Source organism: Gracilinanus agilis, chromosome 6 (genome assembly GCF_016433145.1).
Source record: "Gracilinanus agilis isolate LMUSP501 chromosome 6, AgileGrace, whole genome shotgun sequence".
In the NCBI taxonomy this organism is placed as follows: Eukaryota; Metazoa; Chordata; class Mammalia; order Didelphimorphia; family Didelphidae; genus Gracilinanus; species Gracilinanus agilis.
In genome coordinates, this window is record NC_058135.1 from 212,005,908 (window position 1) to 212,025,601 (window position 19,694).

Here is a 19,694-nt window from a genome sequence, read left to right on the forward strand (position 1 = left end):
ATTAAGAAAATCATTCACCACGATCAGGTGGGATTTATACCAGGAATGCAAGGTTGGTTCAACATTAGGAAAACCATCCACATAATTGACCATATCAACAGTCTAACAAACAAAAATCACATGATTATCTCAATAGATGCTGAAAAAGCCTTTGACAAAATCAGCATCCATTCCTATTGAAAACACTGAAAAGTATAGGAATAGAAGGACCTTTCCTAAAAATAATAAACAGTATATACCAAAAACCATCAACAAGAATCATATGCAATGGGGATAAATTAGAAGCCTTTCCAAAAAGTTCAGGAGTGAAACAAGGATGCCCATTATCACCTCTATTATTTAACATTGTACTAGAAACACTAGCAGTTGCAATTAGAGAAGAAAAAGAAATTGAAGGTATCAAAGTGGGCAAGGAGGAAACTAAGCTATCACTCTTTGTAGATGATATGATGGTCTACTTAAAAAATCCTAGAGAATCAACTAAGAAGCTTGTAGAAATAATCAACAACTTTAGCAAAGTTGCAGGATACAAAATAAATGCACATAAATCATCAGCATTTCTATACATTTCCAACACATTAGAGCAGCAAGAGGCAGAAAGAGAAACACCATTTAAAATCACCCTAGACAATATAAAATACTTAGGAATCTATCTACCAAAACAAACACAGCAACTATATGAAAACAACTACAAAACACTTTCCAAACAAATAAAACTGGATCTAAACAATTGGAAAGCCATTGATTGCTCATGGGTAGGATGAGCTAACATAATAAAAATGACCATTCTACCAAATTAATTTACCTATTTAGAGCCATACCTATCAAACTACCAAAAAACTTCGTTACTGAATTAGAAAAAACTATAACAAATTTCATTTGGAATAACAAAAGATCAAGAATATCAAAGGAAATAATGAAAAAAAATGTGAAGGAAGGGGGCCTAGCAGTACCAGATATTAAACTATACTATAAAGCAGCAGTCATCAAAACAATATGGTACTGGCTAAGAGACAAAGCGGAGGATCAGTGGAATAGACTTGGGGTAAATGACATCAGCAAGACAGTGTATGATAAACCCAAAGGGCCCAACTTTTGGGACATGAATCCACTATTTGACAAAAACTGCTGGGAAATTTGGAAAACAATATGGGAGAGATTAGGTTTAGATCAACATCTCACACCCTACACCAACATAAAATCAGAATGGTTGAATAACTTGACTATAAAGAGGGAAAGTATAAATAAGTTAAGTGAACACAAATAGTATACCTGTCAGATCTCTAGGAAAGGAAAGATTTTAAAACCAAGCAAGAGTTAGAGAAAATTACAAACTGTAAATTAAATGGTTTTGATTATATTAAACTAAAAAGCTTTTGTACTAACAAAAACAATGTAGTCTAAATCAGAAGGGAAACAACAAATTGGGAAAAAATGTTTATCATGAAAAACTCTGACAGGGGTCTAATTACTCAAATATACAAGGAGTTAAATCAATTGTATAAAAAATCAAGCCATTCCCCAATTGATAAATGGGCAAGAGACATGAATAGGCAATTTTCAGGCAAAGAAATCAAAAGTATCAATAAGCACATGAGAAAGTGTTCTAAATCTCTAATAATTAGAGAAATGCAAATAAAAACAACTATGAGGTATCACCTCACACCTAGCAGATTGGCTAAAATGAAAGAAGGGGAGAGTAATGAATGCTGGAGGGGATGTGGCAAAATTGGGACATTAATACATTGCTGGTGGAGCTGTGAACTGATCCAGCCATTCTGGCTGGCAATTTGGAATCATGCTCAAAGGGCTATAAAAGAATGCTTGCCCTTTGATCCAGCCATACCATTGCTGGGTTTGTACCCCAAAGAGATCATAGATAAACAGACTTGTATGAAAATATTTATAGCTGTGCTTTTTGTGGTGGCAAAAAACTGGAAAAGGAGGGTATGTCCTTCAATTGGGGAATGGCTGAACAAATTATGGTATATGCTGGTGATGGAATACTATTGTGCTAAAAGGAATAATAAACTGGAGGAATCCCATGTGAACTGGAGAGACCTCCAGGAACTGATGCAGAGTGAAAGGAGCAGAGCCAGAAGAACACTGTACACAGAGACTGATATACTGTGGTAAAATCGAATGTAATGGACTTCTGTACCAGCAGCAATACAATGACCCAGGACAATTCTGAGAGATTTATGATAAAGATGCTACCCACATTCAGAGGAAGGACTGCAGGAGAGGAAACACATAAGAAAAACAACTGCTTGAACGCACGGGTTGGGGTGGACATGATTGGGGATGTGGACTCAAAACTACCACACCAATGCAACTACCAACAATTTGGAAATAGGTCTTGATCAAGGACACATGATAAAACCAGTGGAAATGTGCATCAGCATGGGTGGGGGGGGTGCAGGGGGTGAAGGGGAAAGTAGGAGCATGAATCATGTAACCATGTTAAAAATGAATATTAATAAATGTTTAAAATAAAAAAATATCTTCTTTGTGAAGTTGGGGGCCTATAAATGTAGAATGTTATATATCCTATCAGAATGGATTAGTGTATTGGTTAGTCTTCCTGAATTATGTTTTTTTTTCCTCTTTGTTAAAAAGAATGGCTTTCTGGGAAGGGGAAAGGATATGCATATACCTTAAGAAAAAATGATATACATGAAATATTTTAATAGAAATAATTTTTAAAAACCATGGTCATTAATTGCACAGTATGAGAAAGCAAACGGAATTTCAATCTATGTCAACTGGGAGAGCATCCATACTGATGAGAGAGATTAGGGATCTCTCAAAGCATCTGGAAGTTGTCTCTGTATGAAATATTTTCTTTTTCATGAATTTGTAACCACATTAATTTTGGTAGTTCTAGGAGGGAAAAGATTATGTGCTTCTTATCTTCATAGTCTTTCCAGAGGCTGACAGAAGTCCTTGTATAATAGATGGAATTTACACTTAGTAATGTATATATATGTATATATATATGTATGTATGTATGTATATATATATATGTAATAATTTAGAGCTGGTAGGCACCTTAAGATTATCTAACCCATCTGACCCTTTTTTGTTGCATTTGTTAAAATATGAGGTCTTTTTCACCTTGAGATTGAGGGAAGGCATTCACCTTTGTAAAACTTTTGTTATTTCCTACTACCATGGATTTATTGTTCCTTTATGTTTTTTAGAATCAGAAAGGATTTAGAATTGTGATTTCAAAGCTACTCCAAACCATTGCTACATTATACCTCAAAAGGAAAAGGCAAAACCATTCAAAATCTTAAATTGGCAAAGTACACAGATAGACTCTAAGAGTTGTGTCCTATTAGTGGCCCTATTATCCCTTAGGAAAAAAATCATGAGCTTTAATACCACCTATTCCAGGCAACAAAATTGGTTTTTCTATCCAGTTGAATGACCAAATCAGAGGTAATGTAAGTAATATTCTGCAAAAAGCCAGGCCACATAGATCCAAATGGAACCAAAGAGAATAAGCATTCATTAGTGATAAGAATGTCAAGTGTAATTCATGCTATTTTCGGGGTCCAAGGGGAAAGTATCACTTTTAAAGAGCTTTGGATTGTATGTAAATGGAATTGAATAACTATTTCCTCATAAAATCTACTTTAAAAAAACTCAAAGCATTTAAAGATCTCATTTTTAGGTATTTAGATGCAGAAAAGTCTTTTTTCTTCTTTATAAAAAAGGAGAAACCAACAAATATTGGAAAAGAATTACCAGAGGATCAGAGAAGATAGAGGTGGAATGAAAGGGCCTGCGAGGTCATCTAATCTAAATGAAGACCAGATTATTCTTGGCAAACATATGTGGCTCTCTCCTCTACAGTAAATATTATTCCCTGTTAGTGAATTTGATGTTTAGGAGACAAGTTAAATCATTCAGATCAGGAGATTCTCATTTGCTCTCATTAGAGACTCTAGCAAATATAGCAAGGATATAATTGAAAAGGAAATTGACATGATCTACAAAATGTTCAACAAAAATAGTAAAATGATAAAATATTACTATTCTATAGATTTTTAAAACTATATGATCAAATAAATTTTCCCTTTTATATGCAATCTAAAATGCTAAGACAAGCAGAAGTCACCTGATTCTCAAATATCATTTTGAATATAATATTTTTCTTTAATAGTTACCTTGTCAGTAATTAAAATTGTGGAGTTTATTGAATTAAAGTTAACGTGCCCAAGTTACATCAGTTAGCATCATCTTCGAGTCCTTGGGACAGTGTCATACAGTGGAAAAATTACTTGGTATTGAAAGATCTGGTTTCAAATCTTCACTCAGCTTCTAATTACTTGTGTGACTTTGGATAAGGCACTTAGCCTTTTGAGATCTAGTGTCCCATTTTTCAAATGTGAAGTTTGGCTTAAATGACTTCTAAGACCCTTTGCAACTCTAAATCTCCAATCTTATGTTCTTTCTTCCTCTCTGTTGTCAGCTATCTTTCTCTCTTCTCTTGCCCTCATTATGTATTCATTTTTTACTCCTTCATCTGCTATGTATGCATAATTTTGACTTATCTAATACCTCTCATACTCAGGTATACTATTATTATATTTCTAAATTCCTTATATTATGAAAGTTGGAAAATCATTGTATCAGAAATGCTGTTAGAAAAATAAATTTGAAAAATCTGGATGCTGTTAAAGTTTGAATTAAGAGGAGCTTTTAAAAGGATATAATAAAAGCAATATTTGAAAAGAGATATTCAAAAACTGTTAAATATTTAATAGGAATATATTTTGTTTTAAAACAGATAAGTTTAGTATAATAAGGAGTGAGTTATCATTTGAAAATCTTTGACTATCACTTATAAAAATTGTGAAAATGTATAGGGTTGCTTAAAGATGCAATTTTAATACCTTAATATGAAGAAACTATTGGGTATTAGCTGTATCTCTAAAACTCAAGCATATGGTTAGTTTTAATTTATAAGTAAAGGATAAATGAAATGTAACTTTTGGAGAAATGTGAAGAAATTAATAATAATCCAGCCCCAAGTTATGGTTTGTGAAATTTTGCTATTTGAAGAAAAGGGTATTGTAATTACAATTTACTATTTTTTTGAATTTTGAATTAGAGATGGTTGTCTAAATTGTTATAAAGTCTGTTGTAGAAAATGGCATGGCTGTAGTCTGAGGACTGTTCAGGGGATGTCTGTGTATGGAAAAAGTTGAGGGGGTGACCTTGGTATGACCTAAAGTAGGATACACTTGACCTAGTTTCCCCACTGTGCTACTTCCTTTCTGAACAGGCAATTTCCCTACCTTGTTAATTCTGAGTCTAGTTTTTGATGCTATGCAACTATATGAATGGGGCTTAGAAATGACTAATGCCTGGAATTAAGAAGAGCTAAGGATGTTTTTCTTTTGTTATGTTATACATCATTTCAATCTGTTCCTTTGAGGGGGATGAACCTTGACATTGTTATAATTGTGTTCCCCTTTTTCCTTTCACAGCCGATTTCTAAAATCAAGGCAGGTGATCTATTAATTAATAGATTGATACTGAAACATTTATGAATAACTATAATAGTGTTCAAGAATAAAAAAAATCTTACAATGTTAATCCGTATTTGTGGCCAAAATATAATATAGGGATGATATCTTCCTAAAGGGAAAATTAGATAAAGCAATAAGACAAAGGTATACTTTTTTTTAAGTTTTCTAATTAAATGAAATAGTAAATTTTGAGAAAGAAATAGGATTAAATTGTTTTCTCTAAGAACTACATACATACATATACAATTAGTTTCTAAATGTATCCAGTATGAAAATTCAGGATTTGAATATATCTTAGTAATAACTTCTTGAAATTGGATTAAGAATTTTACATATAAAATTATTGATAGTTGTCAAAAAAGTAAAACTTATTTTCCCATGTATAAAAATCTGATCATTTTAAAATACAGAATAATTCATTTTATAGTTATATACCTCATTTTTTTTAAAGATTCTTATATCAGTTACAGAGTTTAGGTAAAGAAAGAAACGACAAATGGTATATAAAAAAATTCTCTAAAATCTCTTGTGAATTATGAGTTCCTAATTAGATGTTCTTAAAGCTCTCTTGTTAACAGGATTAGCTTTATAAGGTTTAATCTGGTTTTCATCACATGATCTTGTTATTTGAAAACCAAATTTAGGGAGTTATAATAAATTTTATTAAGTCCTATTCCTGGCAGAGACATATCTAGAAATGTCTCCAAGTTATTTGGAACCAGAAAAGCAGTGCTTTCTTAATAGATGCCCTGAGTGAGTCTATTCCAGAATGTCCAAGGTATAAGATATCTTCAGGAACCACAGAATGTACTGGGAACTCAAGAGAAGATGAAATGATTAGATCAATATTGGGAGTTGGTTATAAGACAAAATGAGATTTGATGTTATTTAATATTGATGATCATTATTATATTACTTTGGCTTTTTGTTTCATGGCATTCATATTTGCTGAATTTTCTTGATTATCTTAGTAATATGTAAAACTCCCTATTAAAAATTAGTCCAGTGTGAGTCCTCTAAGTAGTTTGATCTGTAGCCTGATGTATAATTCTGATTGCGAATATATAAAAAAAATTATTAATTTGGTGTATACATAAGTAATTCATTTGGGGAATGAGCTAGTTCCTCTCCAACAAATTAAAAGGAAGAATTGTGGGAATTGACTCCATCTTGTCAATTCTGGATCTTGCTCAGTTCCCTTTCAATTTAATTATAGGTGTAATCCAATCTCTGACTTGTGAGAAAACTTTATTCATTTATGAGAATTGTGAAAAAAAATTACCTTCTTTGAACATGTGTGGATGAGAAGCTAGATTACCTCTATCTGTTGTTTAGAGACCCTTAACTTAGGATATAGGCTATGATGACCAGAAACCTGGTCATATTTAAGGACTGAATCAAGGAGTTTTCTCACATTTATATATCTCAAGCAAATCCTGTGTCTTATCTGAAAACTAGCTCTAAACTGATCAGTCATTTATTTACTGTGTCCATATTTCTTTGAATGAATGCAGAAACTTGGGGAGTGGGACACCTCTTTTTCTGATTTTAAGAAAGTGTACCTGTTCACTATCTTCCCAATTCCCCTAATTTGTTTGGAAAGTCCCTAATCACTCTTTTAATTAGAAATCAGGTTACCTAATTTTGTATCCTGGTTAATTGTTTTCTTTTAATTCATTGGCTTTTTATTGTTTTTAATGCACATAATTCTGTCTCCCCATATTTTTGGGGTCTGGTGATAAATTTAAGGAAGCCTTATCATGATGTTATACAATTGGCAGGCATTGCTTAATAAATCAATATATACAGAAGCTTGAACATTTGTTTCCTTAATCATTTCATCTTTCACCTGCCACACTTCAATTCTTCCTCTGTCAAATTACTAGATGATCCCTGAGGCTCTATCTGATACTAAATCCTAAGGTAATATGGCTTATGCTAACACCAGTTGAGCCAAATGCAAAAAGCCTTAAGGTGATGAGTTTTTCAGTCCTTGGAACTCATGACAACCAGTTGCTAAGATCCCAAAGTGTCATTGTTTCCATCAGTGAAGCTCTTTTGAAAATACTAAACTAAGTATAATTGTTTAACTTTTTGTGACCTGAATTCATCTCTCCAAATAGAAGGAAAGCATTGAGAAGTCAAACCTTTATGTTCTGTTTATTTGTATCCCAACAAGATCTAGTACTACCAGTCAAAGAGAGAATTTTCCATAAATATTTGTATAATTAATGGATTTCTTTATTTTAAAGAAATACACTAAAATAATATTGATACTTTTATTCATTTACACAAAGTAGTTCTTAGGACCATAGATTTAGAGTCAGAAGGGACCCTAAAGCTATGCTCCTAGAGGCTACCTGGTCCAACATCATTATAGATGAGGAAACTGAGGCTGAAAAAAATTTTTTGACTTGTATAGTGTCACACAGGTAATGCGCAGAAATAGTTGTTTTTTCCACATATGTAAGAGTCCAGAGAACATTAAAAATAATAGAATAATAGCAGGGTAGGGACTTAACCTGAGACTCTCTATCTGAATTACAGTAGAAGAGATGAGAAGAATGAGATTATGGTCTTGATAATAATAATATTACTAAAAGCTGGCATTTATGTAGTACTTTAAGATTTGAAAATATATAAACACATACAACACATAATTTCTTTCTCATTTTAAAGGTTAGGAATATGAGATTGAGAGAGATAAATCAATTTACTCTGGGTTACACAACAACTAAGTATCTGATGGTGGGATTATAATGCAGAATTTTCAGAACATCATTCTTTCTACTTTTGCAAAGCTGAGTGTCTTGGGACACTTAATACCAGTTCTACATATTCCACATTGTCAGGCAGTTTTATATTCATCACAGATATGCTCCTCTTCTCTCTGAAAGGAGACTGTACATTTCTAATTCAAATTACTTGTAAATAGAGACCTGGAAGCTCATAATTTAGTTCATGGTATAGTGGATAAAATCCTTTATTTTTGAGTCAAAAATTGGATTTGACTCTTGGCTTGGCCAGTGGCAAATCACTTCACCTTGAGCAAATCACTTCCTTAGAAATGGTTTTGGGAGGGGTTGCCTAATATAACTTGTACCTAAATAGGAATTACCTCTATGTCATCAATTGCCAAATCCCCAACAAGTTAGCCCCATTTAGGAATGACTTGAAGAGCTCTGCTTACTTGGAAAGTCACTCCCTCCCAAAGCAACAGTCCCCATTTTGGGTCTGTTCTAATTGTTAGGATTTTTTTTTCTTTTATTAAGCTAAATTCTGCTTCTTTATAACTTCCCCTTATTGCTCCTATTACTCCCCTCTGGGGCCAAGTCATACATCCTTGACAGATGTTTTTGTAGCCTCAGAGTGAGGACAGAGAATGCACTATTATGCATGGCTGACTGTCTTATTTTGGGAAAGCTTCCTCTGAGCCAAAATATGCCTCCCTGTTACCATCACTCATTGTTCCCAGTTTTTCAATTCGGAGTATTTAAATTTAAAAATATAAAAAAGGTCTAATTCCTCTTTTGCATGTTCTTTGAATACCTAAGGAAAGAGGTGAGGTCCCCTAACTCTTATTTTCTCCAGGCTTAAACACCACCTGTTTTTTTTTCAAGGATAACTCAATATGGCATGATTTCAAGGGCTCTTCCCAACCAGGTCCTCCTCCTTCTATCACAAATGTGACAAATGTCATACAAAATGTTCTAGCTAGACTACTGCACAGTTTTGCATGCATGGATTTGCAAAGGCAAAATATGGCAGAACTATCACTTCCTTGGCCAAGACTCTACTCCTCTACTAAGGCTGGTTGCAGTTCTGTTAGAGTTTGGGCAGCCTATGCCTTTTTGTCAGTTCAGACTATTTGTAATCAATTAAGACTCCAAGGTCTTTCCCCCCTTTGAGTGGTTGCCAAATCTAGGAATGCTAGGCTGTGCAATGGAGAGGGTGTTGGGCTTGGAGTCAGAAGACCCGAGTTCAAATTTTACCTCAAATATTTATTACCTCTAAGATCCCAGGCAAGTCACTTCACCTCTGTCTGCCTTGCTTTCATGCCATGAGGCTCAAACAAACTAATATTTAGCACAGTACATGGTGCCTAAGAGATGCTTTATATTAATATTTCCTCTCCTTCCTTCATCTTTTAAATGGATCAGCAACTACCTCTCAGTCTTGTGGTATAGATAACTAAAATAAGTTAAATTCAATGAGGGTATATCTTTGTTTTATAAACCTTAAAGTATTCTATAAATACTATCAGCTACTATTTCTACCACTACCATAACTTCTTTTACTACTGTTACTACCACCAATTGCCACCACTGCCATTAATACTACTACTCATGTTTCTACTACTACTACCAACACTACCACCACTTCCACCACTACTGTACTACTATTACTACTACCACTAACACTACCACCATTACTACCACCACCACGATCATTACTATAATTCTTTTTTTAAAAATAAACTTAATTAACTAATTAATCAAGAACATTTTCCCATGGTTACATGATTTATGCTCTTTCCCTCCCCTCCTCTTCCTTCCCCTCTGGCTGAGCTAACGAGCAATTCCACTCGGTTTTACAATATCATTGTTCAAAATCTATTTCCATATTATTCATATTTGCAATAGTGATCATTTAAAGTCAGCAGCCCCAATCATATTCCCATCGAACCATGTGATTGATCCTGTTTTTCTTCTGCATTTTACTACAATTCTTACTACAACTCCTTTTACTACAATTATTCCTCTCACTATTCCTACTACTACTAGTACTACTACTACTACTACTACTACTATGATTCCCTAACAAAGTTTTTCCCCTGTCATTTGGATTTTTATGTTTCTGAGCCAAAATGCAGAACATTGACACATAGCCCCATTAAATCTAACCTTATTGATTTTTCTATCCATATTCTAACCAAGTGAGGCCATTCCAGCTCATCAAGGTCATGCCCAACCAAGCATATTGGCTCTCAACTCCAGCTTCAGGGTTAAATTTATACTGAATAAACATATCATTATGTAGTTAGTGTAAATATTGAGCAGAACAGGACCAAGGCCATTAATTATATTATCAGATTATAAGTTCCACAAATCAGAGACTATGTTTTATTCATCTCTTAGTCTCTACCCCCAACTCTGTTGTTTTCTCTCTAATATCCTCATTCCCTTCATGCCAACACCTCCAAGCCTAGCCCAGGGCTTTACACAGAGTATACACCTCATGCATGTTTTCAGAAGGAAGTCCTTTCCTTTGCTATTTTGTATGCTTGGGAAACACTATGAGTACAACTATGTGTGCATATGACAAAAGGACAAAAAAGAGAAACAAAACCAAACAAGAACTCTATTTCAACACTTATAAGGGAAGCAGGGATATTGCAGTGAATAAAATGTTGATTGATCCTGAAGTCAGAAATACCTGGTTTCAAATCCAGAATCAGACTTATTATTAGCCATGTTGTCCTAGGCAAGTCACTTAACCTCTGTCTGCCTCAGTTTCCTCATCTTTATTCCTCATTTATTTATTTATTTTTGTTCGTTTTTTTTCTCCATGATTACATGATTAAGTTTCCTCATCTTTAAATGGATATAATAACAGTATCTACCTCAAAGGCTTTTTGAGAGGATCAAATTTATTTGTAAAGATCTTGGCATAGTGCTTGTAGTATATCGTAGGCATTTAATAAATGCTTATTCTCTTCCTACCTTCCTTTCTGCCCTCATCCAATAGAATATAAGCTTCCCAAGGACAAAGATAAGTTCAGTTTTGTTAAGCTAAATATTTTCACTAGTTTAGTTTTTAACTAGTTTTTTTTTTAAACCCTTGTACTTCGGTGTATTGTCTCATAGGTGGAAGATTGGTAAGGGCAGGCAATGGGGGTCAAGTGACTTGCCCAGGGTCACACAGCTGGGAAGTGGCTGAGGCCGGGTTTGAACCTAGGACCTCCCGTCTCTAGGCCTGACTCTCACTCCACTGAGCTACCCAGCTGCCCCTTTAACTAGTTTTTAATTAGATATTCTTACCACTAATTACTGTGTCTGTCACATAGGAGATGCTTAAAAGGTTATTGAATGAATGAGAATGGTGACTATTATGATGTGACTCTAAAGCCACAAAATTGATTTCCCCCATTATATGAAAGTTAGTTTTCATTACTTTATAATCACCCCATGGATTTAAGAGTAGTAGCTGATATGTCTATTCTTAATGTTTGTTTCTATTAATCCAATATTCGTCATTCAAGTAAATTTCACTCCTTCTCCTACTTTAGAGTAAGTTAGGTTAACTGATTTTATATGAGAGAAAGGAGGGAAAGAAGCAGTTATCAAATGCCTATTATACACCAGTCACTATGCCAAATACTTTATAAATATTATTTTACTTTATTCACACAATGATATCCCACCTGGGAGACAGGTACTATTAAAATTTCCATTTTATTTTTGAGGAAACTAAAACAAACAAAGGTTAAGTCACCTGCCCAACAGCTATACAGCTAGTATGTCTCTGAGACCTTATTTGAACTCAGATCTTCCTAATTCTAGGCTCTATCCATGCACCACCAGCTGCCACAAGAGAGAAGTGATAAATAATAATTAAAAGATTTGTTCACTATCAGAAAGTCTCCAGAAGAAAGAAGAAAGTATTGCTTTAACTCTTAAACATTCTTAAAGAACCAGAATTAAGCCCTCCCCAATAATAATAGTTTACAAAAAAAATACACACATTTTGTAATTGTTCGGTCATTTTCAGTCATGTCCAAACCTTTGTGACCTCATTTGGGGTTTTCTTGGTAAAGATACTATAGTGGTTTATCATTTCCTTCTTCAGCTCTTTTTACAGCTGAGGAAACGGAGGCTACAGGGTTAAGTGACTTATATAGGGTCATATTTGATTTGAATTCACGTCTTCCTGACTCCATGCCTGGCACTCTAATCACTGCACTACCCAGCTATGTGTGTTTGTGTAGGTAGCACTATGTATATGTCAGTAAAATATATATATACAAACAAATGTGTATACATACATATATACATATATATATGTCTGCATATATGTAAAAAATTTCAAGGTTTGTAAAACACATCCTAATAATCTGTTTATAATATAAGATCTCAGTTTATCCTTATAATAACCCTGGTAATAGGTTCTGTTTTTATTTCCATTCAACAAATGAGGAAACAGAAATTGATAGAAGCTCAAAGGACTTGCCCAAGGTCACCCAGTTAATGATTGCCTCAGGCCAGATTTGAATTCAGGTTTTCTTGCTCCTAGGACCAGAGTTCTCTACCCACTGCAGTCTAGCTATTTCCACTTGGTGCTACCATCTGTTTGTAGCCGTGTTTCATACACTTTCCTCCATGCTTTCTAGATTCCAGGCTAACTGTCCTGCTCTCTGGCACCTTTTCCCCCCTGGCCCTTTCTCCTTTTGCCCCTTTAGCTTAAGGAGTTCTCCATGCCTTCATTATCTTTCCTTCCATCCTCATCTTTTAAAATTCCTGCCCAGACTTCATTGATTTACTGTTTGGGTAAGGAAACAAACATTCATTAAGCACCTGCTTTGTTCAAGCGTGGTGCCAAGCCAGGGAAAGACAAACATGAGAACAATGTCGTCAGGGAGCTCCTCCATTCCTTCCACAAAGCATGCATAGAATAGTATGAGGCTAGAAAAAGAACTATTTCCCGTGTTGCTTATAGAACACTGGCAAGATGGCCCCATGTGGTTCAAGCTTCCATGGCCTTTACTAAAGAATAAAGTAGTAGCGGTAGTAGCAGATTGAGGGATGAAAGTCTAATGTGGCTCTAAAACACCCACATCCCAAATTTTACAATCAGCTTGGGGGAAGACTGAGTTTTTGAGACTTCAATGAAAACCTATCAAGCCCAACTCAAACACCCATTTATGCTCACAAACATAATTTTGTCTTAGATCTCTCTTCCACATTTATCTAATCATATCATAAATTCTATTTATATGTGTTCAAATCTTCTTACCTTCCTCCTAGACAGCAGGCTCTCTAAGAATAGAAATTATCTTTTGTTTAGTCCTCCCTCACCTCCCCAGGTCCCACCACCAGGGAGGCACATAGTAAGAACTTAAGACAAGTTTGTGAGTCTGCATGCTGATGTGGAACGACTTCACCACTCAGATATTGCTACTAAGAAAATCAGCCATCCGTGTACTCACGTGAATACCAATTGTTCCCAGTGCCTTAATTCCTTCTGTTCTGCCACATGTCTCTCCAGCTCATCGTTCAGGTTTTGCTTCATGTTCTGGAGATAATCTTGACTCTTGGCCCTTTCTTCTCCTTCAAGCTGCTCAGTGTGAGTCACCATCTCTTTGCTGTGTTCCTCTAGGATCTGCTGCAAGAAGAGCCAGGGCACATTGAGTTTGAGTAACTCTTGGGTCATCACCCCATTCTGGATGCGTCTCATCTCATCAGTCGCTTTCGTGATGAGCCCCTGTTTGAGGGTCTTCAGTTCTTCCAGGGCATCATGGTCAAGCCTTTCAACCAGCTCTTCCAGTGTGGCGTTGTGGTCAGCTAGTATGGTCTGCCAATGGATCAGATAATGGCTAACCTCTCCAGAGGTTCTAATGGCATCCCTCATGGAAAGCTGCTCCTTCCGCAATTCTTTTTGCTGATGTGTTAAAAAAGATAAATAATAATAACACTGTTAAAACTCTAATAAATTTCTATCATCTATCACTTAATTTTCCATAATATTTTGTCAGAAAACTACTATTTTATTTATGTATATATTTCTGGTTTTTCTCTGTTATATCTTAGCACTTCCTCTATAATTCTATTCTACTAAACTCTAATCTCCTTCAGGACAGAAATATATTTTCTAGGTTTTGTATTTCCTATAGAATGGAGATTTTTGAGGATGATCTCATGGACCATAAACTCTTCATAGTAAGTTTCTTTTGGATTCTCTGAAGAAATAGGAGTATGGACTGGAGGGATTATGAGTCATACATAGAATGACAATGTTTGTTGCCTCATGTAAATTTCTTTAGTAAAATTCTGGATTATGACAATCATAATCACTTTTGTCCTCAAGATGATGTCATTGTTCTGTCATTTCAGTCATGTCTGATTCTCTGTGACCCCATTTGGGGTTTTCTTGGCAAACGTACTGGAGTGGTTTGCCATTTCCTTCTCCAGCTCAATTGATAGAAGAAGAAATTAAGACAAACAGGTTTAAGTGACTTGTCCAAGGTCACACAGCTTCTAAGTGTCTGAGGTCAAATTTGAACTCAAGAAGATGAGTTTTCTGGACTCCAGGGCCAATATTCTATCTATTGTACCACTTAGCTGCCCCATGAACAGGAACAAAATAGGTTAACATATGCTCTTAAAAAATACATTCCGTCTTAGAATCAATAATGTATCTTGCTTCCAAGGAAGAAGTATGGTAAGGGGAGTTAAGTGACTTGCCCAGGGTCACACAGCTAAGACGTATCTGAGGTCAGATTTGAACCCAGGTCCTCTCATTTATAGGCTTGGCTCTTAATCCATTAGGCCACCTAGTTATTCCCATAAAATTTATTCTTGCTCTTGTGTGCAGTATCATGTCCATCTTAGAATGCATGCATTTTGTCAGAGAATCACAGAATTTTAGACTTGGGAAAGACTTTAGCCGACATCTAATCTAATCTACATCAGATGAAAAAAAATATATATTTTGACTGGCCTAATTAATAAGGCAAGGTTTACTTAAAGAATATACTTAAATATACTTACAGAATCATACTCTTTTTGGACATTTCTGGATCATAGAAAGTTTTTCTTCATATCAAGCCCAAAATTCAACTTATAACCAATGCTCCTAGTTTGAGGTAGGACAATCTAGTCTCTTTTCCACATGCTATCCTTTCAGATTCTTTTACACAGTTATCATGCCCTACTTTAGTTTTTTCTACTCTCAGTTAAGCAACCCATTTCCTTCAACTGCTCTTTATGTTATAAGATCTTTAGGTCCTTCATCATCCTGGTCCTATAAAAACACTCTAATTTATCAGTCTGTCCTAAAACTCAACATAATAAATCACTAGAGGACTGACTATCATTGTAGAGAAACAAGACTTACTACAATGATTCCTTCTCCTCCTCTCCATATTTATATTGGACTTTCTTTGAAAAATATTTTTCTAAAAATAACCTAGTATAATAAGTAGTGAAACATCTTTTTTTTTTTTGCAAACAAGTAAATGGAGGATCAGAGATATTAAATAATTTTCCCTGGGTAACACTGCTAATAGGTACCAGAGCTGAGAATCAAACCAAAGTCCTCTGATATTGAGGTTAGTGCTACCTTTACTTCTTCTCAATTTTAACATTCTCTTCCAGTCCTCTCCCCTGCCTAACACAGTACTGCTATGCATCTACCAGGAACTTAAGTATGTTGACTAGATTGAACTTCTGGATAAAGGAGGAAACTGGAAGTTGATGAGATTAATCTGGGATGGCTATACAGAGGAAAGGGTCTTCCAGTTTAAAAAAAAAAGATTTGGATTTTGGTAAGTTATCCAATGGGGCAGCAAGATGATGCCATCTCAGATAAGAGAGATAACCTATTCATGATGTAGAGTCAGAAAGAGGATAATTTATAAATAAATGCATGAATGAGAAGTTTTATTATTGTTGCTATAGTTTAGCATGAACCAAGCAGGGTTAGGAGAAGGAAACCATTGGGTGAGACGTGATTGTGGAAGGGTCTTGAAACTTATTATCAAGCTCTGTAACTTGACACACAGAGTATTTGGGAATGACTGTTGCCTTCTGAGAAAGGTGAGTTTACAAGCAAAGCTTTACTAAAGAGCGCTATTTCTTGTGATAATTTGTAAAATATTAAATGTGTTAGAAAGAGGTTGGAAGTATAGGCTAGTAAGGGATAATTATAAGAGTCCAGAAGTGGGGTAGTCATGACCTAGAACAGAGGTGAAGAAATGAAGGATATTATCCTACAAAAATAATGTTATTGATGATGATAAAAAGAAGGAAAGTAGTGATAAAAGAAGTAACACAATGAAGTTGAAGACAAACTCTTCGAGGGGAAGACTCACTTCATATCTGTTTTTAGTGTCAGTTATTGAGTTTGATGGAACCATCATCTTATCAATATGGGTATTTCCTCTGTTGGTACAGAATGCAGTACTTCCACATCTTCTTATCCTATATAATTTGTATCCATGTCATTCCATAACAACTCCATATTCTAACTGCCCAATATGATATGGACCTTTCTCTCTGATGTGAATTATTGTTTTCATGTACAGACAGTAATGACACTATCCATCAAATACCTCTCATTCTCTGACAAAAACAAGTTTATTAATTGTCTAATAACCATTTTTTAGTGTTAGGAGTTGACAGTTTCACTATCATCTTATTTGATTATATCTGAAATGTCATGGAATTCTGGGTGCCATACTTTAGGACTGACCTTCACAAGCCAGTTTGTCCAGAGGTGGCTAAGCAGATTTAGTGAGATAAATAGGAATGGGAAAATCTGTTGGAAAAAAAACAGATATATAACCTTAAAAAGAAAAAAAATTAGAATGAGGATGGGGATATGATTTCTACCTTCTTCATTTTCCTTATCTATGAAATGAGAATAATAATTCTTTTCCCTACCTTGCTCAAAAAGGTATTATAAAGAAGGTGCTTTGAAAACTCTAAGAGGCTACACAAATATAAGGCAAAATTATTCAAATTCTTAAAAAGTTGATATCTGCTAGAGTAATTAGATTTGTACTTGGTTTCAGGAAGAAAAAGCAGGGCAAATGGATGAAAATTCAAGGAAGTTGGTTTTGGCTTAATGTAAAGGGTGTGTTGTGGGGGGACAGGGAGAGGCAGAGAAACTTTCTCACAATTAGAGACACCTAGTACTGGAATGGAATGTTTTAAATGATTGTAAATTGTCCATCTGAAAGTGTTCAAGAAGAAACTGGATGACAACTTAGCAAAGATGTTGAGGAGGAATCTGCCACATGTGGGTGGCACAAATTGGGCAAGCTGACCTCAGAAGTCTATTACAATTCTAATATTTTAGTTTTCCCTGAGAGAGAAAAGATTGCTACCAAAGATGAATGAAAAAAATGATAATTCTTAAGTATTCATGATACTTTTTCTAGGTCGAAATAAGGCTACTCACGGTACTGTAATGAAGGCTTCCAAAAAGAATTTTACCCTTTCTCTTGAAGCTGTCTGGGTATGATTGACATAACCAAAAAGCTTTTGCCTTCCATGAAGAGCCTTAATAATTTTCACTTGTATAGACAGCTAGTTTGATCTGTCAATTTACACAGCAGGGCTGGTTCATTTCACAGAAATCTGCATGCAAGAATCTAAATTGCTTAATTGGGCATTTTTGCATAAAGTAAAGTAATTGCTTTGAATACATTACTCCTTTTTCTATGCTCCAGATTTGTAGAACCACAGAGCAGTATCCTTGCTCCCATTTTAGATGACCCAACGAAGCTCACTTTATATGGGACAAGTTGCTTGAAATTCTCAACAAAAACTTTCTTTAGCACCATTTTAATGAAAAGAAACCTCTTCTATTCAGCATCCCCCACCTCAATCATTCCAATGTTCCCTGTAACATTTAACATCCTAGGTAACTGGGCTGATGCCTCATCCTTCTCTCAGAATACAAGCTAAGAGGGTAAAGGCTGAGTTTTAGATAAATTCCAAGAACTACCATCAGACTTTACAACTGATAGGCACTTAATAAATGTCTGCTGAATTCAGTTGTATTAGCTAGGTCTTATCCACACTTTATACAGGTTGTCCCAAAAGCTTAATGCAGTTCTATTCTAGTAATAGTTAAAATGATACTAAAATTTGGGGGACACTTAGTATTGTGCCCTGTACACAACAGGCACTATATTTTTGTTCAACTTGAATTGAGTGATATATAGAGATTTAATAAAAAGTTTGTTTCCCCAATAATGTACCTCAATGTTCAGCATACAGTAAATAATATATTTGCTGGCCTGAATTAGAAGACATTTTCCCCCTTGGGCCAGACCTGTAATTTCATCGGAGAAGGAAATTCCTGATGTGGAAATTTGTCTCTAATTTATAGTCTTGGAGTTTTACCCTGAACAATGAGTGATTAAGAGGGCTTTACAGTGCTACAAAGCTAGGATATGTCATAGGCAGTACTTTTGGAATTAGGTCTTCCAGATTCCAAGGCAAGCTTTTTATTCCCCCCACCACTCCACATACTACAAGACATAAATGTTATGCAAAACTTGCATTTCACTGAGAACTTAAAAAAAGTACTATACAAAACAGAGGTACTTAAGAAATATTGTTTAAATTGGGATAATGGTTAAATTGAGATAACCGTGTCTAATTTAAACTTCGCATTTCCTTTAACTTTTAGCCATGTAAACATAGTAGGCTGACTAAGTGATTGCTGAATAAACATATGTGGATATGAACCCATATACATTAGGAAAAACTCAAATAATGTGCCATAATGTATATACTGAAGAAGACAATGTGTATCTCTGGAGCATGAAAGTCAAGTTGGCCCTGCCAAAATTTGTGCTATTAATCTGGGTTTCTAAATACTCCGTCCAATAATAAGAATTTATTAAATGCCTACTATGTTCCGGCACTATGCCGAGTTCTGAAGATAAAAGGAAAGGGGAAAAAAAGCCTTTGTTCTCACAGAGTTCACAGTCTAATAGAGAAGTTAACGAAGCAAATAACTATGTACAGATAATATTTAGTTATCTATCACTGTTGTACAGTTGATGGCTTTATAAATAGCAAATATATAATTATATATCAAATTTATAAAATATTATATAGAATATAGTATCTTACTGTATACATGCATACATACATACAGATAGATTAGATAGATAGATTAGATAGATACATATATACATGGACAGATAGGAAGATAATAGATAACACATACATAGCTATATTCATAGATGGATAGATAGATACATAAGCACAAGCACATAGGCACATAGATAGATACATAGATGGATGGATGGATGGAAAGAGAGAAAAAGAAAGAAAGAAAGAAAGAAAGAAAGAAAGAAAGAAAGAAAGAAAGAAAGAAAGAAAGAAAGAAAGAAAGAAAGAAAGAAAGAAACAA

General features: G+C 34.8%; 1 protein-coding gene across 1 annotated transcript in view; it reads right to left on the reverse strand.

The window, feature by feature from the left end:
• The window catches only part of EVC2 (EvC ciliary complex subunit 2), a 176,918-nt gene that overhangs the window by 50,817 nt on the left and 106,407 nt on the right, over positions 1-19,694 (reverse strand). The window contains 1 exon segment of the mRNA XM_044681763.1: positions 13,750-14,201. Coding sequence (XP_044537698.1) covers positions 13,750-14,201 — 452 coding nt within the window.